The sequence below is a fragment of the Ischnura elegans genome, chromosome X, assembly GCF_921293095.1.
Source record: "Ischnura elegans chromosome X, ioIscEleg1.1, whole genome shotgun sequence".
In the NCBI taxonomy this organism is placed as follows: Eukaryota; Metazoa; Arthropoda; class Insecta; order Odonata; family Coenagrionidae; genus Ischnura; species Ischnura elegans.
In genome coordinates, this window is record NC_060259.1 from 78438075 (window position 1) to 78462223 (window position 24149).

General features: G+C 38.4%; 1 protein-coding gene across 1 annotated transcript in view; it reads right to left on the reverse strand.

The window, feature by feature from the left end:
- Positions 1–1899: 1899 nt before the first annotated feature.
- Positions 1900–24149, reverse strand: part of LOC124171075 (inositol-pentakisphosphate 2-kinase) — a 43766-nt gene continuing 21516 nt past the window's right edge. Inside the window, exons 6-9 of the mRNA XM_046550222.1 lie at positions 23527–23599; positions 18195–18292; positions 8077–8652; positions 1900–3090 (exon numbers count right to left, since the gene is read on the reverse strand). Coding sequence (XP_046406178.1) covers positions 2925–3090; positions 8077–8652; positions 18195–18292; positions 23527–23599 — 913 coding nt within the window. The 3' untranslated portion in view covers positions 1900–2924. The remainder of the gene's footprint in view (positions 3091–8076; positions 8653–18194; positions 18293–23526; positions 23600–24149) is intronic.

Below are 24149 nucleotides of genomic sequence, written 5' to 3' on the forward strand. Positions count from 1 at the left end.
GCATTCACGGGAGCATCGTGTTCCTGTTTTCCCAGCCTCGCAGTGCGCAACCGCACTCCGCTAAAAAGATCGCGAACTGCCGAAGAAATCTCTCATCGAGTCCGAAAAGCACTCTAAAATAACAGAATAACTACATAAATAATAATATATTGCATCTTTTTGGTAAATTGTGAGCATTGCAAGACATTTAAGTGAAAGTTTGGGTCATCCGTGTTTACAGATTATTCGTGCCGTCCACTCTCCCCATCCTTAGCCCAGATAATCGGGAGTGCGCTGTATTAGAATATATTAAAGAGACCGATTCGATGGAATTGAATAGTTTCAAAGTTAAAAGATACCAAAAACTTAATAAAGGATACCATACACTTGAAACTTAATTTTGCGTGCACAGCAGACTCCCAATTACCCATCTGAGGTAAATATGTGTTGCAGATTATTCGTGCATGATTTTACTCCCGCTCAATATTTTCTGCGATCTTTATAAAAAATAATATTGGACGCAAAATCGCCAAATTACTGCATTAATGCTAGGAAACACCGGGCTTATTATTTCTGTTAGAATCCCCTTCGTAAAACGGAAGTGATCGCGCGCTAGCTGCATTCACGGGAGCACTGCGTTCCTGTTTTCCAAGCCTCGAAGAGCGCGACCGCGCTCCGTGATCACGGATACACATCCTGCAGCAGTTGCAACACGGGCAACTTGTGTGAGATGCGACTTCGTGGTGTGGTGCCTGACAGTGTAGTTTCCAACGCCGAGTAGTAATTTTGAAGCATTCGTGCAAACCACTTTTCTGTACCTATGATCACACAGCCAAGGACGTGAGGTTTTCGAAACCAGGCCTTACATGAGCATTAATAATAAGAGTACGACCATGTTATCGCCACTAAAAAGATCGCAAACTAGCGAAAGCTCTCAATGAGTCCGGGAAGCACTCTAATATAACAGAATATGTGAATAAATAACAATACATTGCTTGATTTACATAAATTATGAACATTACAAAACATTTAAGTAAAAGTTTGGGTAATTATTCGTGCCGTCTCTCTCCATCATTAGCCCGGATAATCGGGTGTGTGCTGTACCATTCAATAAAATAGATCATACTCAATAAGTCTTGAACTGCATACTATAATTTAACATCAGCCTCACACAATGAGACTTCCTAAAATGATTGAACAAGTTCTTCGATAGAGAGATAGATAAAGATTAGACCATTCACAGTAATTATGAAGTAACTTCACCATTACTGACTCTATTTCTTCCTTCAGAGTCACACATCCATGGGAGGAAGACTTTTGTTCAATGGCCATCGGTGGCCTAGACTTGGGCAAGACAAACGAGATCTCAAATGCATCACAAAGAGACTTCATAAATTACTAGTAATCTAAAATGTTAACGCACAGAATAAAATTGAATAACCCATTGCTGTGATACTTATTGTTCTTCTAAGACTAAATGGATGCAGAAAGTTCTATATAGGCCAATATAACAATGTTAAGTTCACCAAAACATTCCTCACACACATCTCAAATTTATTTCACGTACGTATTCAATTTTTTGGGCTGCTAAACTATGTGCTAAATTAAATCTTTTGTGACCACTTGAAAAACAGTCATGACTTGTTTAGAGTAGCTTCCATTAGGAAAACATCATAATTAGTCAGCAATTCTAAAGGTCGTTTTACACGGGGCACGGAATTGCGCAGGTTTGAGCTGCATTAATTTCTAAAATGGCGGGGAATTGCGCGAATGCATGAATGAAATTAGAACATTAGGGGCTATTTTGCCGTCTTGCATCCACGCATTCTCACATGTGTTCTGGCAATTCACCGCTTTACATGACTCAATTTCGATTGCGCCTTCGCACGTACATCAGATTGCGCAATTCAGTGTACCGTGTAAAATGGCCTTAAGATTGGTTGGACCAAAAACATTGCTGTGATGAAAGTTAATCTTTATGGGAGACTAGACATGCCTTTAACCTTGCCGTTTCCCTTTCCCATAACCATTTCAACAATGATACATAACACATCCACACTGTCCTTTTTCTTTTCTCGTTACCAATGGGTTATCAAAGAAAATAAATATAAAATCCTTTAAAAGATAGCATATTCATAGTTATTATTCTACACATTTCCCCATTAACTTACTAAACTTTTGGAACAGAATCGTGGATATTGAGTAAAGAGCTATGTATCCCTAATCTTCACCATAAGTTGGGCAACTAAATCCTAAAATGAGGGAGTTTTATCATTACAAAAGAACGAATTATAAAATATATGACATATTTCTTAAATAGCTAATACACTGACTATTTCACATTGAATTTTAACTCATAAAAATTTCTCGCAAAATATATTTCCAAGTTAGTAATCCCCCTTCAGGAAGGTGGCTGAGTGGTTGGGCTTTTCATCTTAATGATCAGACTTTGCCTCTCACAGCTGTTACCCTTGGGAGCATGGTAGCCTAGTGGGTAGATGGCCTGGCTACTGATGCTAAGGGTCCGGGTTCAATTCCTGAATGAAGCCCTTGGACACCTCACCCAAAAATCCTGTAAGAGCGAGGTGGCCCAGGGAAAAGAACTGGTCCCCTACCCTGAATTCGTGAAACTCATACTCCTGTGGCTTAGTTCATGGCAAGCTTTACCCTCACCTACCCAAACCAACCTTCAAGTTGAATGACTTCGTTCGTGAGAGAGGGACGCTTCCTAATTTTCCCATACTTAAACTACCATACTTGATTTGAACTAAAATGGACCAATGCTTATAAAAATGCATTCCTAAACAAGGCATGACTGTACATTCTTATTTCTTCACTGAACTCTCCTTGTTAATGCAATGCTAGGGAATAACATATGTATACCATGATTATGCATGGGTGAGATGATTAAATTCATTTCAGCATATTTCCTATGACCACCCCCATCATAAATGCCACTCTACGTAAGCATTGTACACATCACAGTCTCTCCTTGCATGTTTCTCAATGCAAGACATGGGCTTGGGCTCCAGGTCAATTACACCAACGTTAAAAATAAATCTCTGTCCATCAGGACATTGCAACACATGCCGTTTGACAGTAGGTTTACACCTGAAATAGAAGAAAGATTGGTCTAAGATGCATATACAATTCACCGTACCCAGCAATAGAACAGGAACAAAGCGAACAAAGATACATATGTTAATACAAGCCATTTGACTGAAGGTAGGTGAAAAAAAGCAAGCACAACCATTTTTAGTCACAATGTAAGTAACACTGACAAAATATGCAACGATAAAATATGAAATAAAATATGCAAGAAAAAAACACTATAAAATACAGTAGACTCCTGATTATCGGGCTGTGGCTTATACGCATTGTGGATTATCCGCCCATGATTTTCGCTCTCCTTCAATACTTTCCGCCATGTTTAAAAAAAGTGAAAACAGAGGCAAAATCACCTTAATTATTGCATTTTAATATTAGGCTACACCGGGCTTATTACCGTATTTGTCTGAATATAGTCCCCCCTTTTTTTTCCAAAAATGCCCATGGTAAAAGTAAAGGGGGGACTACATTCAAACCCATTTTTTAAATTTTTTCCTGAAACCCAAGCCTCAAAATTGGGGGGGAACTACTGTCTGTAAAAAAAAGCAAGATACTCGAGTTTGAGGAGCTCTAGCGTCTAAATGAAGCAATCTATTTCAATGCAATAAAAAGCATACAAAGGAGAATTTAGTTCTACGTTATATCATGTACTTTAAAAATTCTTCGGCTCAATAGTATTTCCTGTACTTAATTTTTTCTCGAAAAAGTACCCGTTTTTTGCGCGTAAAATCAAGGTGCCCAACTTTGAGCGCTTGGCATTCCCGTAGTTTTCGTTCCTATAACTTGCAATTTTGATATAAAGAAGCCACATCTATTACTAGTAGTTTGCCGAAAACAAATTGTTTATACTACAAAAATTAACGGAGTTGTTGTAAACAACGCAAACCTCTGCTAACTTCGAAACCAGTGTGTCAATTGAAAATTGATTGGTACTGTTGTCTTCCGTAGAATGTTCGTAATGTACATACGTAGATCATTAACGTTAAATGTAAGCAGTATATTCAATATCTTTTTATACTTATTTTTGTTTTTAGCTCTTGTTGTCGCCTTCTCCCTGCCTGACGGGGATGGGCTAAACAAAGCAACAGAAAAGAGAAAGTCTCTCGAAGTCGTGCGCAGTTGCCACATAGCGCATCGTGACTCACAGTACCCTAGCAGTTAATGAATCATTCGCTGGTTGCTTTAAAACGTTTACCTTTAGGGATGATTCGACTATTGTTAGTGCAGATTCCCTCGGTGAATCAAGCGTCCAAGAATGGGTTTTTCGGAGACTGAAGTCCAAATGGTATTGAGTGCAATTTGCTTTTTTCACTGCGAAGCAGAAAAAAAGTATGGACAAAAGATATCCTGTGTATCAAACAGTGTCTGATTGTCTTGGTATCAGCTTGATATCAGTGAAAAGAGTCGCGGCTAAACAGAAGGATTATGAATTTTTACCATCCGATAAAATTTACGCTATTATGGCTTAGAATTTACGTCGTAGAAGAGCATTTTGATGAAAGCTCAGCCCAACCTGACCTTAAGTTTACCTGAAGGGTGCAACAACGATACTTTCATTGTGCGAGTCGGTCATTTAAAGGAAGCGCGCCCTCTGCTGAGTCGGTGGCAACCACGCGCCTCTTTTCGCCTCCCCCTCCCACGACGGAGCTGCCGGTACGCGCATAGAAACATAGATAAATAATACGTGATATTGACGTTATTATTGATATTTAATATACATTTCATATGTGCTTGCATTACTAACATTCTACGGAAGACAACAGTACCAATCAATTTTCAATTGACTCACTGGTTTCGAAGTTAGCAGAGGTTTGCGTTGTTTACAACAACTCCGTTAACGTTTGTAGTATAAACAATTTGTTTTCGGCAAACTACTAGTAATAGATGTGGCTTCTTTATATCAAAATTGCAAGTTATAGGAACGAAAACTACGGGAATGCCAAGCGCTCAAAGTTGGGCACCTTGATTTTACGCGCAAAAAACGGGTACTTTTTCGAGAAAAAATTAAGTACAGGAAATACTATTGAGCCGAAGAATTTTTAAAGTACATGATATAACGTAGAACTAAATTCTCCTTCGTATGCTTTTTATTGCATTGAAATCGATTGCTTCATTTAGACGCTAGAGCTCCTCAAACTCGAGTATCTTGCTTTTTTTTACAGACAGTATACTCGGAGAAATACGGTATTTTTATAAGAATCCCCTACGTAAAACAGAATTATTTTACTTACTTGCTAACAAGGATGTTTCAAGTTTACTTGGACGTCTGCTCTAGTATTGAATAAGACGATAAGTAGCGGGAAAATAAACTCTCTATTAATTTAAAAGATTTTTCAACGGTTAACCAATCATAAGTTAAGAAAAATGTTATTCACGATCTTTAAATGTATACTTCATATTGCAAATGGGCAATTAATGCCATGGTCTTGTATGCGGTTGAATACAACCCAAGGGAAACTTAAATTTCATTGTACTCGGGCATGTTCACATCACAACAAATCAAGGTCAAACTGGATAGCAAGGTATTCCTAGAAGTGGAGGCAGTGGGGGAAGTGGAAGGAGAGACGAAGGAAATAAGAGATTGCACGAGTCTTAGCCAGGCACTTGCTGGCGCCAACAGCCTAGAACTGCTGCAACATGATTGCGCGCTAGTTGCATTCCCGGGAGCTCCATGTTCCTCTTTTCCAAGCCTCGCACTGCACGACCTCGCTATCTAACGATTTGATCGTTGGATTATTCTTCCTCATAGGATAATCCTCCAAAATAGTTAAAACATTAATGGTGTTGCCTGGTTTCGTTAGTAGTAGGACCCGCCCGCCTTTGTGACGGTGCGGGATTCCTCACCCCTTCCCTTCCTTCCCTATCCCCTCCCAGGAGGCGTCGTCGGGCTCCTATCGTGGCGGCGCCTCCTTCCTTTCTCCTTCCTGCCCTCCCCCTTCTGGGTGCAGCGTTAAAAAGCTTGCGCTTACAGGCCCTGCCCGAGGAGTGTATCCTTGCGAGCCTGCCCTAGGAGTCTCGTTCCAACTGCATGACCTCGCTCCGTGATCACGGATCCGCTCCCACAGCAGTTGCAACCCAGTACCCATTGTGGATATGCATTAGCGAGACATGACTACGTGGCCTGGTGCCTGACAGTGTTGTTTCTGACGTCACGCAGTGGTTTTAACATGTTGCGTACCGGGGTATTTGAATTCCTAGGAATGGCGATTCTGGGTGTTGAGATTGGAAATATGTGCCTATTAGGGCGTAATGCCTTTGTTTTAACCACGGTTAAAAAGCTAATGTTTGGAATATAACTTTACCCAATCAAACATTATGATGCATCAATTCATTATGAATAACGAACAACAACTGAAAGCGTAATAACGAATACGTATTGTACGTGCGAAAAATCCACAGAGAAAAAATCATTCGCATTGACCGGGATTCGAACCCGGATCCCTCGATTTCCGGCCGAGTGCTTTAGCCAGTTAAGCTACCGAGGCGTCATTCTTCCCTGTGGAAATTGTGGAAAAGTGGAATGACGCCTCGGTAGCTTAACTGGCTAAAGCACTCGGCCGGAAATCGAGGGATCCGGGTTCGAATCCCGGTCAAGGCGAATGATTTTTTCTCTGTGGATTTTTCGCACAATTGTGCATTGCGGGTGACTCCCGTAAAAGTTATCACCGTGGCTAGTCCCGGTATACTTAAAATTCGTCAAAAGAGAGAACACCTATATGTGTTCAAAGTTCAGACTTTAATCTCCGGCTGTGGTGCCGTGCGCACGATTTGGACTGCTCGTCGCATAATATGCTCAGCAGTCCATACCACCTTGTCCGGCATAGTCCACAAATTTCCACAGGGAAGAATGACGCCTCGGTAGCTTAACTGGCTAAAGCACTCGGCCGGAAATCGAGGGATCCGGGTTCGAATCCCGGTCAAGGCGAATGATTTTTTCTCTGTGGATTTTTCGCACAATTGTGCATTGCGGGTGACTCCCGTAAAAGTTATCACCGTGGCTAGTCCCGGTATACTTAAAAAAAATACGTATTGTACGCTTTAAAATTGTTTAGGTTGACGCCCCTAAATTATGAGAATCTTCGTCATCCGTACAGAACGTTCAGGAAAAATATGACGAGAATTCTCGCCATCCGTACGCAACGTGTTAATCATTCGCACAAACCACTTTTCAGTATCAGTGATCACACAGCCAAGGATTCGTGGTTTTCAAAACCAGGTCTTACATGGAACTATAGGAATACAAGTACAATTGCGTTATCGCTGCTAAAAAGATTGAGGTAAGGCAAAGAAAGCTTTCAATGAGTCTGGGAAGCACTCTAAAATAACAGAATAAGTGCATACATAACAATACATCGTTTGATTTACGTAGATTACAAACATTACAAGAAAATAGAGTGAGTGTTTGGATTATCTGTTTTTTTCTGATTATTCAAGCAGGCGCTCTCACACCTTTAGCCCAGATTATGGGGAGTATGCTGTAAAAAATTGAATTTTCCACTACTACTACCACTACTACTTAATGTATGAAACTTTGAATTCACATAACCCACTCTTCATAAAAAGGTAAGAAATGGGGATTGCAGAAAATCTCTATCCTGCATTAAGATAAATGAAGAATGAACCACACAAAACTTTTAATCACTGCCTATTAAATGCATTGAATGCAAAGAACATTAAGTTTCATCTATCTTTTGCAAATATTTTTATGAAAGGTCTTCACTCTGCACATAAAAATGTTTCAAAGACTTGCAGTATTTTTGATAGGAAATGAAAAATTAAATAACACTCTACCTACACAGCAGCTAAACATCTACAACTAAGGATTGAAAGCATTAGATAATAACTAACTTGGGGGAATGAATGATTTTTTTCGGCACGGCAAACTTTTACTAGATAAATAAAGCCACCCTAAAAAAATGCAAGAAAGTATGGTCCCACATTTACCAACTCCAAAAGTACACAATGAAAGCTTAGAAATCTGGTTCTTACCTGCTATCACAGTCCTCTTGAAACGTTAACATTATTGAGCAATCTTTGGCAGTCGTTGCTAAGAGATATCGATGAATAGATGACAATTCACACGTAGGGTCCATCAATGAAGGAATGTAAGAGAAGTTTGATGGGGTGCCCATAACACTTTCTTCGTGATATGCTTTATAAACTGAATCAGCTCCATCAACATCCAACTTCTGAATACTTAAAACCCTTTCCAAAACACAGTTCTTTGGGAGCTCATCCTCATCTCCCCAATTACAAGGATACTCCTTCTCTATCTTTAATGCTTCAATGGCAACTTCTTTGGCAGTTCTGAGGAGATCAATTGGTACACGCTCAACACTAATTTCAACAAATTCATCATTGCTATCATCTTCGCCACTCAGACTAGGTTCGATGTACATGGTATTAAGGGACTCCTTGACTTCCCCTACATGGCATACGTTTCCACCCTCAATAAATCTATCACAGTTGGGGGTCCTTTTCCTCGAAGCCTCATGAGAGCTGGTTCTCAAAGTCATATCACGTAAAAGGGCTTCCATGATCACGCAGCAAAATTTATCCAACAGCCTGCAAAGAAGATGTTAAAATGCACATTAGGAGAAATAGTACAAAAAATGTAAAATACACTTAAGTTTCAAGAGCTACAATTAAAGGTGACACCCAGTACAAATACTAACAAAATAGACTCGCTAATCAACCAACTTCAATCCCAAGACAATGAAACTGATAAAAGGTAAAATTTCAACCAATACAGTAAAACCTCTCATGTAGTGAAACTCTTTACATCATAAACCTCCATACTTCATACCACCCCTACAGTCCTGTCAGATTTACAAGAAAATTTATAGGCAAACCTCTTTGTATTGAACCTCTTTATCTCATAAAAACCTCTACTTATCATACCAAGGAGACTCCCCCAAGACTGCCAAACTACCTCTGTAAATTGTACTGAGACAACTAGAGACCATTAATGAAACTGCGTTTACATACATGGAATGACATTTTCAGCAATATATGTTTCACACTTTTTTTTTCTTTTCCACCTTTAATATGCTGTAATTTTCACGTTAACCGTTAGTTACGGCCATTTTGTTCCATATGAGAGCATACCTAACAGTAAATAAGAAAAAAGATATCCAACTATCCTAATCATTTTAAGTGACTGTTGAATTAACCCTTTCGCTGCTACAAGCGGGAATACCTGCAAAAAACATTATGGTTATTGCCTGTGACATGCGGGGATATTCCACGACTTTCAAAAAACTTTTCCTTTCAACACGACATGCGGGTAAATATCTACGTTTTCGAAAAACCCTCCCTTCGGTCGTAGGTGCTGTCATCTGCTCGAAATTCTAGCGGAACTACGTCCATTCGTGCGGCGACATTCAGCGACGTCAAATGAATGATTCAATTCATTTTTTTCTGGATAATAGGCAAAATAATGGAACCGATGAAAAATCTATTGAAGCAGCAAAAGGGTTAAGAGAGATCACATCGTTTTCTCTTGAATCATGGTAAAAATCACACAATAGTGCTCGCTATGTGTTATCATTAAATAACAAATATAAGTCCACTAATGCATGGATGTTTATTTAAATGCATGAATATAATGGTTTAAAAGAGAGCAGTGCCTTTCATTTCCAAAGTATATGAATAAATGGTACATATCACTAAAACCTCTCCATAGTGAACCTCCATACATCAAATTGCCCAAATTTTGGTACCCTTCATTACTATGTAAAGAGGTTTTACTGTACTACCGCAGGGTTGTCTTTTACACTACGAGCACTATATATTCCAAGAGCTTTTGTTACCATTCCAATGGAGTAGAGGATTTTTCGATGGAAAATGAATGTGAACTTGAGTGCCCTGTGGTGGAACTATAGCAATAATTAAGCTGAGCTGCTTTTTGTATTAAGTGAAAATATACAAAGAATATAAAATCCATATGCCAATTAATACAATGGAAAAAATGAATATATACATTATATGGATGTGCGAGTACTCAAAAATTCGAGTCGAGTGGAGTAGTTAGTACTTGATTTGAGTGCTTTGATTAGTATTACGAATGTCAAGTCGAGTAGTTTCGGTTACATAGCCGGTTTTTCCAGGTGCTTGATGTCACAAAAAGGGAGCCATCTTTCTGCCTTATTTAATACTAGGTACTTCCGATGTTAATTTATGATTATTCTTTCATTGCATTTGGTTTCCTTCTTGACCTAATAAAAAAATAATTGCTGTGGTTGCTTAACCTTTTCCCTAAAAAGGCCGTGTTTTCACGGCTTGAATTTTCTGACGCTAAAGGGCAAAGCCGTGTGTTTCCTCGGCTTCAATTTTTCGAAGCTAAAGTCCGAAGGCCTAGTTTTCACGGCTTTGCAGTCAAGAATGCCAAGTGGGTCCCAAGCTCCATTAGGGTCCCTAGGCGTGAGAGGTCCGAACCTTTCTTATTGTCCGTGTAGGGATTACCTCGTCCCATTCTGGCACTTAATGTCCCACTCAAGGAAGGTGCTCATGGTCACTTATTTGTTTATAAGTTAGAATAACTAAAAACGTACATGTTGCCTTTATTGAAAATCAATGCCAAGAATTACATTCTGGATGTTCTGCTGATTGGTTCCAAATTTTTAACTGAACTCTCGCATTCATATTAATGAAGTTCATCATCATCTAGTATAAAAATGCCCTTTTACTGAAAACCCTAAAAATAACCGTAGAACTTCGTTTAAAAGTTCTAAAGGCATTGCAAAATGAAAGGTATACATTGATGAAATGACATTTGCTGCAATAGTAACAATTTAAAAAAATTAAAATCGCACTAGTAGCAATAAACTGACCGCAAAAGTACGCCGTGATGGGCTGCCTTCGGGAAAAGGGTCGAGGATTACATTTGCCCAGTTGCAGAGGAAAGGGTCCGGCACCCTGTTATGTAAGGTCATTAAGTGGAGGAAGCGACTACCTGGACAATTCTTTGCAGAGAAACAACTCTGTAAAGGGCAAAAAAGATATGCTCAAAGCCTTCGTACAGCCAAAACCAACTCACCGAGGAGCCCGGTGCGTAAGGGTTAAATGAAGTACAAAATAAAGAAAAAAATTTTTGGTCTGCAGAGCTAAAATTCTGTAGTTCTTTCGCTCAAACTCCATGAAGATTCATGATCCATAAAAATAGTTTATAAAACTTCTAAAAAATCCCAAAGTTCCCAAATCTTGCAACTTTGGTCAGAAAGTACTAGTCCAGACTCGCAAGTGTGTTGCGACAATTTTCTTCAGGCAATACTGTGGCATGAAGACATCAAAAACTGCTGCTATAACATGTACAACAATAGGTTTTTCTGCATGAGAATTTGAAAGGATCAAATATTACACGATTCATTTACGTATATAGTCTTCATTGCCATTGTGCATATGAAATTTTTGAGGGCTCTTCCGAGTAGTTTCGATAAATGTATTAATTATATAGATGACATAGTATTACAGGTTATTTCATTTCAACTGTGATTATGTAACTGTTTAAGACATTTATTTTCACTAATCTCCTAATTCTCACAAGATTTAAAACAACATCCCTCATTATCTTTTCCTTTTCACATTAAGCTAAGCATTCAGGATAGAATAGTATGGATAGGAAAAATGAGAACATGCTGGAGCATTCATTGCTGTATTGCCTGGTACACAATAGGGTGGTTTCCTATTATTTTTTTATTGCCTAAATCGAAAGATTATTACTCCTGGAGTACGTATTTCACGCTTTTAGATTTTTAAATGACGATATCTATTTTTCGCGATTAAATGAAAAGTGAAAAATTTCAAGCGCGCGAAAACGCGACACGTAAGTAGGAATGATGGGAAAAAGTCCGTGTGACGCATTTCTGGTTCCCCCTCCCGCCTTGTGAGGCGACCTTGATCGAGGCTCTGAGCGCTGATAGGACGCAGGATGCTAGCGGGTAGCTGAGCACCTTGCTGGCTGGTAGCGCTTGGCTTAAAAAAGGTTTATTAATACCTTATCAAACGAAGAAAACTTTCCGACCTTAGCCAGTTTTAATAGGTGATTATTAAGACATGTTTCCCTGAGCTCTGTGCCTCATGCATGCATTGGTAACCTCAGATGATGTATAACTCCTATCCTCTCGTGTAGGAACTAGGTCTCTGTGACGTCACGTGGAGTGGAATCGCATGGGCACCAATCTGGCCTTTTTCAAATGAGGATAAAATTTGACCCTTGCCATTCGTCTAAACCGGTATTTCAAAAACCAAATAATTTGTGTATTATGAATACACTAATGGGGGGTAACGAATCGCAATCAATGCCTTTCGTTTCCTTAGATGAAGGAAACTACCCTATTACCATACTTGACTCGACTTGATACTTGCGAGTAATTTTCAACTCGACTCGAGATCAAAAAGTAATTTTTTTAAGTACAAAAGCACAAAATGTTTTATTCATGTGGCATCTCAGTAGGGCTCCCCATTTGTACAAAAGTAACATTGATTTTTTTTTCAAGTTAATCATAAGAAAATGATTAGAATATTTTTGGGTGATTAAACTTGAGAAAGGGCATCGAAAGAATTTTTAACACACTTAATAATCAAGGATGAGTCAGTTTTATACATTTTTTGGTTCTCGGTACCGTTCCGGTTCTCCCCCATCGGCTCTTGGTACTCGCTATTCCGTTCCAAGGATGAACACTTATTATTTGAATTAATGGCAAATTTAAGTGAAAAACCACAAGAAGTGAACGAAAATAACTTCATTAAATGCGTAAATTAGCAGGAGAGCTCTGTAAAAAAACTTAAGATCATCCCCTTAATTTTATTTGCCATGTAATAAAGTTTAAACAATATGTTGTTCAAAATGCATGATCAACCAATATGTCATCTTAAATTAGGCAGCCACTGGTTCTTCCTCCAGGTTTTTATTTTTAAAATTCAACATTTTTACCTTATCTATCTAACCAAAGGACCCCTCTTCTCCCTATCAAAAATATACAACAATTTACCGTATGATATCAAATGTCTTCCACCTACACCATTCAAGAATGCTTTGAAGAAATATTTAATGGAAAACAACTACTATAGCCTGAAGGATTTTATGTTGGGCTCTGAGTAATCTTTGCCCATCAGCCACAAAAATTGTAACTTTTCCTTTAAACTGTAAAAATTGTAAATATTATAACACTTCATTTATTTGTAACTATTAATTCTTACTTTGACGACTCCCAATGTCACCGGTACATAGGTGATCTCTAGGAACAATAAAAATTATTATTATTACAGTAAAACCTCTATATAGTGAACCTCTTTACATCATAAACCTCCATACTTCATACCACCCCTACGGTCCCGTCAGATTTACATGTAAATTTATAGGCAAACCTCTATATAGTGAACCTCTTTATCTCGTAAAACCTCCACTTATCAAAGTAAGGAGACACCCCCAAGACTGCCTAACTACCTCCGCAAATTGCACTGGGACAAAGATACCATTAATGCAGCCGCGATTACGTACATGGAATGACATTTTCAGCGATAAATGTTTCATGCTTATTTTTTTTCTTAAACACCTATAATATGCTGTAATTTTCACTTTAACATTAGTTATCGCCATTTTGTTCCATATGAGAGCATACCTAACAGTAAAAAATAAAAATGGTATCGAGGTACCCTAATCATTTTAAGTGACTGTTGATTTTTGAGAGATCACATTGTTTTCTTTTGAATCATGGTAAAAATCACGCAATAGAGCTCGCCCTCTGTTATCATTAAATAATAAATATGTGTTCACCAATGCATGCATGTTTATTTAAACGCATAAATATGATGGTTTAATAGACAGTAGTGCCTTACATTTCCAAAGGATATGAAAACATGGTGCATATCACTAAAACCTCTCTATAGTGAACCTCCATGCATCAAATTGCCCAAATTTTGGTCCCCTCCATTACGATGTAAAGAGGTTTTACTGTATTATTATTATCCGGGTATAATCTGTTCTTTTATTAGAAGAAATATTGCCTGCAGTACGAGCAAGTGTTCACCAAAAACAGCAGTATTCAATGTTGATTTTGGAGGGCCGCACAAAATATGCAGCACAGCTTCAGGATCAATACTGAAACTTCCCCAACTTCTGTTGACATCCGTTAATTTGTTGCAACTTGTGAGTCAGTTCAAAAATTCTGTATTCTGCAATGCAGCTTAAATTTTTAATTTGATTGACAACTTATTCGCATGCTTCACTATCACAGTTCTTATAACCTCAACAATAAACTGTTCAACACGCTGGTACAGCGACACCATGGATAAACTGAGCAGCCACGCTAATGCAAAATTGTAATGCTGTGTTGCATTCTGCAAGATAACCACACTTTTCGATGCCTTGCATAGATTCATCAACTTACGAACAAGCTCTCGGAATGCATCTTGCTCGTGTGTCGAAGAATTACAGTGGAACCTCGTTAAAGCGAGTACGGGCTATAGCGACACCCCCGCTATTACGAGAGATAGCCGATGCACCGTCAATTGACCCTATAATAAGCGTGTTAAAAAATTCGTTTTTACGAGACCCTTTTGGAGTTGGCTCTCGCCATAGCGAGAGTTTCACCGCCGGAAGACTTTCATGAAGACTCCTTAACATCTGTAATTGCTGGCGATCTGTTAGAAATGAAGTTAATGGAGTGCTCAGTCTCAAATTTATGTGGTAAACTGTCATTCGATAAATATAATGATGACGAAACAATGCTTTGCATGATTTTTATTCAGTGCGGCACTTATAAATTGTTTGAATAGTTAGTCGTTATTTGAGTAAGGAAATTTAGTGATGCAAAAAAACATCGCCTTTCGTCTGGATTTATGCTTACGGTTATCGGATAGATGTTTATCTGTCGCCGCACCACTCCTGTTCCTGTATATCTGTTCGCAACAGGTATATTGGCTATCATTTGCTCCACCTCCGGTAAAGCGACAATTCGCTATAGCGAGTGTTTATTAGTGCACCGTGGGGTGTCGTTATATCGAGGTTTCACTGTACTGTATATGTACTGATTCAATCACCCACTTTCAGACAAAATGATTTTCCGTCATTCACAGCTCAGCACGCGGCATTGCCGAGTTGTCTTGTCTGAAAGCCGCCTGAATTGCATGTGAACGGTGGGCGGCGAAAAGTCGTTTCATCTGAAAGCGGCCCCAATGTAGCATTGTGTGTATTTAACACCGTACACGGCGCATTGCCAGGTCTGATTGAAATGGGCGCCATGCCATCAACAGTGAAATTCGACTTTTTTTGAAGACATCCATAGAGACCTGTGGTAAGTTGAATGGATGGCGCTGTGCAGTGGACTGTGGCAGGCCAAAAGTCAGCTCATTTGAAAGTAGCCACTATGGCTACGGAAATGTTACAATCTTGGCAAGAGCGACAAAGTGACGAACCCTTAAATGCGCGTGTTAGTGAGCAACTCTCAAAAGAAAAAAACGTGGAAGCCATGCAATTGGAAAGTAATACATACATGCATTTTTTAAATATTTTTTTTTTTCACTTTTTGGCCTTGCATAAACTGCAGACCATTTTGGCTTTGGGCACCATATTCAAATTCTTGCCACTGTTCTGAGCCGGTTCTAAAGTACCGACTTAATGTGATCGGTTCTTGATACTGGTTCCACAGGCCAAGAACCAGCAGTACTGAGAACCGGGACCGGAGCCTACCCATCTCTACTTAGTATAGTATTAGCTTGAATAGGTATTACAAAACATGGCTCAATGACAATTCGGCAGTGAAATGGAAGGAATTGTATGATTCAAGGCACTTATTTTTCCAAAAATTAAAATTGCATAAAAGACTAAAAGACTCCGATCTAAAAATATTGTGAATATGTATTACAAAACTATTTCATTACTTCTCTAAAATTTGGAAACGTTGATTTGTTTAAAGCCAATGATGAGGCACCAAAAAAGGGACAAGTTGTCTGTCTCATCACGCATTATTTTTTACCTTCTACCATCTGCCGATGTATATATTATCAAAGATAAGCACCCTCGTAGCAGCACACGCTGGATGAATTTTGCTGTATTCGGGGCGTGGGAGGGGGAGAGGCATGCAGGGAGGGGATGGGAGCAGCCTGCCGCTTCTCTTCCCCGCGACGCTGCACGGGGTTGGAGTATTTTCTTTGGGGACATGCACTCAAAATTGGCATTTTGTAGCTTAACGGTTGCAGATACGTCAAAATGCACATAACTTTGCCCCGAAGTACAGTAAATTTGCAAAATCTATAGGGAATAACCATAAAATATTATTTTTTTATTTTTGACCCTCCCCCCCCCCCATAAATAGCATTTGAGCGAGGGTCAGGGGTTCACCTAAAGGTCTCAGATTTTTCAGGCCTTATTTTCGATCAGTCCCACTTTTTTTCATTGGGCCAGATGGATTTGAAAAAAAATCGAGTTTTCCGATCTGCCCTACTACACAGTCCTCTCTTACAATAAAGTACAGTGAGTCCTCGTTTAACGTCACTTACCGTTCCTGGAAAATGTGACGATAAACGAAATGACGTTAATCGAAACATAATATCCCATAAGAAACAATGTAAAAAGTGAATATCGGCTCCTAGACCTCACAATTCCTATGCGAAAAAATTTTAGCATATCATATCTGGGGCATTTTTTACGATGGGAATGACAAGCTATGGCATAAATAAGAGTTCCTGTCTTCCTGTATGGTGGTTGCCCGGGCGAGCGTCGCCTGGGCATTATCATCACTGAAACATCGTCGCAGTTACAGGAACCAAAATTATTGTGAACACGGCGAAAAAAGTGACGACAAAAACTCCCGAGTTCTACACGGAAAAATTCCTTGAAATCACTTTTTAGGTTCCTGAAAACCATTATGTCAAGTAAAACCTTGCGCACCTACCTAAGAATTCATTTTGCAGAAAATTTGCTAAAACCGTAATCACAATTAACAATAAAAACACCGTTTTACACTTCGTTAGGACTGACTGTATTACCGCCCACAAAACGAACAACCTTCAACGCCCGCCGCTTCGTGTTTTTTTCTCGCGCGAAATGTAAAAGCCTTGACGTTATCGTGAAGCGAGGGTGCGATAAACGAATGACGGTCTCAAAATTTTGGTGACGTTATCGCAAAATGACGTTAAACGGGGTGACGTAGAACGAGGACTCACTGTATAACATACGCCCAAGCCCTGTATGGCAGAAAACCCAACCAGACAGGATTCAAACCCGCAACTTTTGGGTTAGCAGGTGAAGACCAAACCCTGCGGCCACCGAGGCCAGCAACATGAAAATGTAAGAGATATTAAACTTAGCAATTTGCTGATAAAGGCACACTCTTTACCCCAATGATTTCCAGACTATGAATAATAAGTAGGGATGGTCGGATCGGATACCTAGGATCCAAATATCCGCGGATATTGCCCTTCGTCGGATACATTGTATCCAAAGTCGCGGAAGACATCAGATCTAGATTTGAAATTTTAAATAATAGCTTCAGTGAATGCAATGCCCCATAAGGGTGGAAAAAGTACCGATTCTATCTTTGAATGTGCCGTTGCATGCGATTCTTGTCCTACTCATGAACCATTTTGTTTGAAAGCTCTAGCATAGGTTACGTAGGAGAATTTCAGCCGTGGAAAATAAAAAAGGCAAAATACGACTGGCACATAGTGCGACTCTTCCCAAGATATTGAACAATCATCGGGGGAATCTGAGCGTCAGGAATTTGAAAATGCATTTGGATTCGAAAATATCCGATCCGAAAGATCCGGCTCTGAAAATCAGGGATCTGATTCGAATCCGGATCCGAAAAAAATCCTGGATCCGTCCATCCCTACTAATAAGAGTAAAGTGGGCTATTGCATGTACTTTGGGTTATCACTGGAATAAAAAGTGCGACCAATATTAACTTGCCAAAAAAGCAAATAGCTTCTGTCACTGTTCTGAATCTTGAGACCATAGAAAATTTCTGAGTGCTTCGACACCCTGATAAACCATTGCCAACTATATTGGGTCACTAAACCAGACTAATCCATCAAATTTCTCCACTCTCATTTATGTAAAATAACACTTCTAAGCATTATAATAGGAACAAATTCTTCACACTCACTTCTTGGAGTCATTAATATTAGTTGGGCCACTTAGCCAGTCTTTTAACACAGGTAAAATACTTCCAACAGCTCCTTGGCCATAAATTAGAGCACCATCCTGGAAAAAATTAAGAATTATGATATTAAAGGTTTCCATGCATTTGAGTATCACATCACACATGAGATTTCAATGAAAAATTGTAATTTGAGTTCTCTCTCCCCCTCACAATGAAAAAATAGACTAATATTCATACTTGGCCAACCTTAAATTTCAGTTGAATTTGAATTTATTTTGAATAAAACCTCAAGAAAAACACAGAAGAAATAAAAATGAATTAGAGGTCTATGCATCTAAAATCTTCACTTTAAAAGTCAGGACAAGCAGGGACAGGTACACTTTCAAAGAGTTACTCACACAAGTGGCAATACATTTTCCTTCACTGGTCTGTGTACTATGGGAGGAAAAGGTATATTGACAAAGTTTGAGCCACCAATATTGCTCAGCATAAAATTAGGTTTCCTGTACAGTGGGTTATTACTCTTCGGTCAATGAAGGAAATTCAAAGAAGGCAAACCATCTCCATTTTTTGTCGTCCAAAGTCGTGAAATATAAGCAGGTGTCCTTCTATTTGAGCGTGTCTTGTGACAGCTCCAATTTAAATGAAGGGGTGAGAAGCCAAGGGGTACAAGTGATTTTTTTAGTAAACAGTATGTACTAGGTACAGAAATTGATAAAAGGAATACAGTGCAACCTCGATAAAACGAGACACCACAGTGCTAAAATAAACACTCGCTATGGCGACTTGTCGCTTTACTGGTGGTGGAGCAAATAATAGCCAATAACCCTATTTTCAACACTTATATAGGAATGGGATTGTTGCGGCGATGGAGATGCTTCTTTCTGATAAACTTAATCATAAATCCAGAGGAAAGGTGATGTTTTTTGCATCACTAAATTTCCTTACCTAAATAATAAACTAACCATTCAATTTATAAGCCCCTAACTGTATCAAAATCATGCAAAACATTGCTTTGCCAATCATTATCCCAATGCATAACCGACCTGTCCACTTTTCTAAGCACTGAGTGCATTTACGTGAGTATTCTATTATTTGGATATTTTCTGCCAGAAAATTCAAACAGTTACTGACAAAACTATCACGGCTATTTTAAGCCTCCAATACTTGCCATGGTCCTTATTTAGGGACCATGATTCATGTATGCTTATTGTTCCTTACGTTTCACAGAAGTTATGTAAAATAATGTATTGCATTTGTTTCTGCAGACGAAAGCGGTGGAAGGTGGTAGAATGACCCTGCTTCGGAAGACTTTTTCTATCATACAATGTAATATCTTCATTATCTACACAAAAAAGTCTGCTAAGCATGGATAATGTCGTCATTTAATTGCCATTGTTTAAAAAAGGTCTATTTTGAGTGTTATGCCCACAACATCGTGGAAATATGTAATACACTGAGTGTATCCATGGCACTGCAATAAAAATGATTTGAATTGAAATGGGTAACGTAAGAAAAGATATTAACTTAACATTATATCACAAAAATATAATGCAGATATTATGCTATTGTCACTCAAGCAAAACAAAAGCAAGCCGCAAGAAAGTGAGACTAATAATAAAACACTTATGGTTAATGCGCAACAAAGAAATGAAAAAGCATACGCATCTGATGGACCCTCAGGACAACAAAACTTACAGTATGAATTTAGTGATTTTAAAAATAATGACTGTGATACATGAAAAAGAATGCAGAATTTTTTTAATTAAATTAAATAAATGATAAATAAAATAATAAAGTGCAGTGTCAGCTTTTCACAGACGTCGTTGCTAAGAGCACATTACCGCCTGCCTATGGAAGCATCATTGCAAGAAACACTCCATACTGCAAATTTTCGTTTCGTTTGCGCTATATCACATGTGGATTATATCGTAAGATACTCTGCTAGGGTCGGAGTCCTTTCTTCCATGGTTTCAGGTCTACACCCCAGGTTAACCAGCAGTTAAGAAGGGATATAATGCTTTCGTGCTTTTAATTAGTATAACCAACCTTCCAAGCACTTTTAAGTTCTCGATTCTTAATCTATCACTGAAATACTCAGATTTAGCTTAAAGCATATATGTAGCTCCTTTCTCAGGATTTCCCACAGATTGAAGTGTGCAAAACCACCCGAACAAGGTTCCTTCTAACTCTTCATGTTCTGCATTTCTTAGGCGCTTCTGCTGTGATGGTTTGCCCTCCCAAACCATGGCAGAGAGTTCTTCTCTTTGTTTTTTTTTAAATTGTGAAGAGCAAAGAGGAAGATAAATTAATTACGCCACTCTTGTATTATTGTATTATTGCACTCTTGTATTATCGTATTATTTTCATTTTATCGCTAGACATGTTTTGTGTTTTTTTGGCCATGGTGTCTACCTTCAAATGCTCTCTATCACTCTCTATTCATGCAACTCACGGACATATGGGTATGCTGTTGACTACTTTCTGCCAGCCGAGGAAAAAAGAAGATCGAGCATTCGTGAATGCTTATGCCTCCATATTTTCACCAAAATGAACTACATAGTTATCAAACTACAGTTAACCACATGAATTTAAGACTGAGCACTCCATGTTAACTTCATTTCTAACCGATCACCAGCAATTACAAGGATTAGGAACTCTTGGTGAAGGTTTTCCGACGATGGAAACTCTCGCTATGGCGAGTGCCAATGCTGAAAGGGCCTCGCAAACACAATTTTTTTTAAAAATGCTAATCATAGGGTCCATTGACAGTGCATCTGCTATCTCTTGCAAAGGCAGGGGTCTCGCAATGGCCTGTACTTGCTTCAACGCGATTCCACTGCGCATACAAAAACTTAGTGGCAAAGATGTACGATTGAATCTCTGTCCTGTGCTGACATCGAGAGGAAAATGAAATGCATTACTAAATGTGTATCTAGTTGACCTCGTCTGTTTTCTTCAATTAATTTCTTTAGCTAACTCTGTTAAGGAAATAAAATCAATCATACCCCTTGGCTTCTCACCTCCTCATGCATGGTGCCATGTGCACATTGGAAGAGTTCAATTGTATCCCATTTCACATGTTTTAATGAAATGAAAACACCATATTTCCTTCTCTAAACACCACATGGGATATCAAAGAAAGCTTCCTCCTCAGAGAAAAAGACAGTCGACTAGCAGATTCAATGGGTTACAATTTGAATACAGTTGAGTTCGAAGACAAGTCTGTTTAAACAAAGTCACCCAACGAAAACAGATACCTTAGGAAAAGTGCAACCGAAAATAGCTGACGGAAAGCAACAACAATAAATGTGGGGAATTTATTCAAAACAAAAAAGTTTATTTTTAAAATGTATTTGATATATACCTTTTTATTTATACATTCATCAGTGAAAGAGAAGAAAAAATGTACATTTAATATGCTTTGCACAGTTCTAGTACTTGAGGTATTCGAAATTTGAGGTATTCAAATATGCAAGCAATGATTTAATATTCAAATTCGATATTAGAGTTAGAGAAATCTGCTATTTGACCCATTTCTTTTTGCTATTTACTTGTCATTCTTCAGATTTTCATCCAAAAATTCCATCCTAAAATGTAATACTAACCAATAAATTGCACTGAGGGAAGACAGGGTTGCTTTGCCCCACTAAAAATTTCATCTCAATTAAAAAAAAATTAGAGGTGACTAAGAAGAGAAGGACAAAGTTTCAGTGAACCAGTATGTTAGCCTTTTAAGGTGTGACTATCACTCATAAAAATTATTGCAGCAAGTCAAATGAGACAGTACATCTCTTTTGAGCTAAAGCACTAATTTCAAAAGAATACTGTCCCAAATTGTTTGCTATGAGAACATTACAATTTAATGCTAGGACTGTAAGAGCCAATACAATAATCCAAACAATGAGCAAGACCAATTCATGAATTTTGGTCAGCATGGATAGCCATTCCACAAGTCCATGGCCTTAAGGCCTGTTTACATGGTACATTAACACATACGGGTTAATGTCTAAATGTATGAACGTGAGAATGAACGCCAAATTGCACCGTGTAACCACCCAACTTGTGCAAATGCATGCACAGAAAATAGAACCTGTTCTAATTTGGTTCATGCATTCGTACATGTTCCGTACCGGTCCACAAATATCATTCACGCAAACAGACATTAACTCGTACGTGTTAATGTATCGTGTAAACAGGCCTTTACGCTTGTGTCAGTCTGGAGTAACCGTGTATGCATATACAAATCGGGTGGATGCATACTCGCACTAAGGTACAGTATTTGTGCCTGGGCTTCCATAAGCTCCCCATTGACTACCACCAGAGTCTCAGAGTGAGTACAGGTTTCACTTGATTGGAGGAGTTTGTGAACAACCAAATGTGTCATATGTCATTCCTATTCATTTTTCATGAACGATTCAAATGGACATATGTTTGCAGTCACTGAAGTAATGCTTCTTCAGCTTCATTAGAATGCACGTTAAGCCTGAATCGCACAATCATTTTTTTCATCTCTCTTAAGGCCGTTTTACACCGTACACGGAATTGTGAAATCTGACGTACGTGCGAAGGCGCAATCAAAATAGCATCGTGTAAAGTGGTGAATTGCTAGAACATATGCGAGAATGCGTGGATGCGAGACGGCAAAATAGCCCCTGTTATTAAATTGTTTTATTACCCCAAAAAAATAAAAAGTACAGAATAGAATTTATTACATAAAACGGAGTAACTTTAGGTAGCCATTAAGGACAACCAAATTGTTCTAATTTCATTCATGCATTTGCACAATTCCACGCCATTTTATAAATTAATGCAGCTCTGACCTGCGCAATTCTGTGCCCCGTGTAAAAAGGCTCTTCACTCAAGCAATCGATTTTTGGGACCAGAAATGTGATTGCTCGAGGCATCACTTTTTTGAATCACACGGTCATTATTTCCATCACTCTTTTCATCAATGCTTCCATCACTTTTCAGGGTCTTCACAGCAAGTTGTTCATGTGTACCTAAGTAGTTCCCAGCACTGTCAAACATTGCACAGCACTCTAAATGACCATGTGTTCTGATTGGCTGATATGCAGTATCAGTGACAGTTTCAACAACGGAAAAAGCGACATACTGAGTGATGAAAAAGTGATGGGAAATCCTCATCATTGGAGCTATCGGGAAAATACAATTGAGCAAGACGATCGATTAAGAGTGATCGCTGGAGTCAGAACTCCAAAGTGACAAAAAAATGATCGAGTGATTTATGCTTAACTGACTGGGATTATTAAAAGATTTTAATACCTTGAAACTTTGTTTTCTTTCAGTAACAAATTACCAAATCATTACTCACCTGAAAAATTTTTAAATTGTTTTGAGGCGTTTCAAGGAGTGAACAGAGGGCTTTCTTCATTCTCCATGGATTTCTGTGTCAAAGATAAAGAAGACAGCAATCAATTACCAAAATAAGACTTTTAATGAAGCAAAAACCAACCCAACAAGTTCGCCCATTGACCAAGGAAGTTAAAGTAAAATTTTTAACATATTAATCTCTTGAATTTTGGAAGGAAAACAAATATTTTAAACTAAATTTACAGTACAATATACTTGGTTGAGATCAAATGGAGGAAATTTAAAAAAAATACTAGGACTAATCGGTTTTTCTTGTCAAAAGCCCTTAACATTGAACACACTTTTCCCATTTCAAAGAACAATTTTTATTCATCTTTGCATAGTATCTACAGCGACAAAATACACCGAGCCAGCAATGAATATTTTAATCAAAAATTTTTTGTTTCAGTAATACTATTCTTCACAGTGTTTTCTAATAAATATTGTTGCAAGCACAAGACATGAGAAATTATCACTAATCCAAGTTACTTGCATTTATTTTTTGGATGATGAGAGACAAAATGGGATATAATAATGAGGCCAAAGATGAAGATTTTTTGAATGGAAGCTTCAGGATTATACACT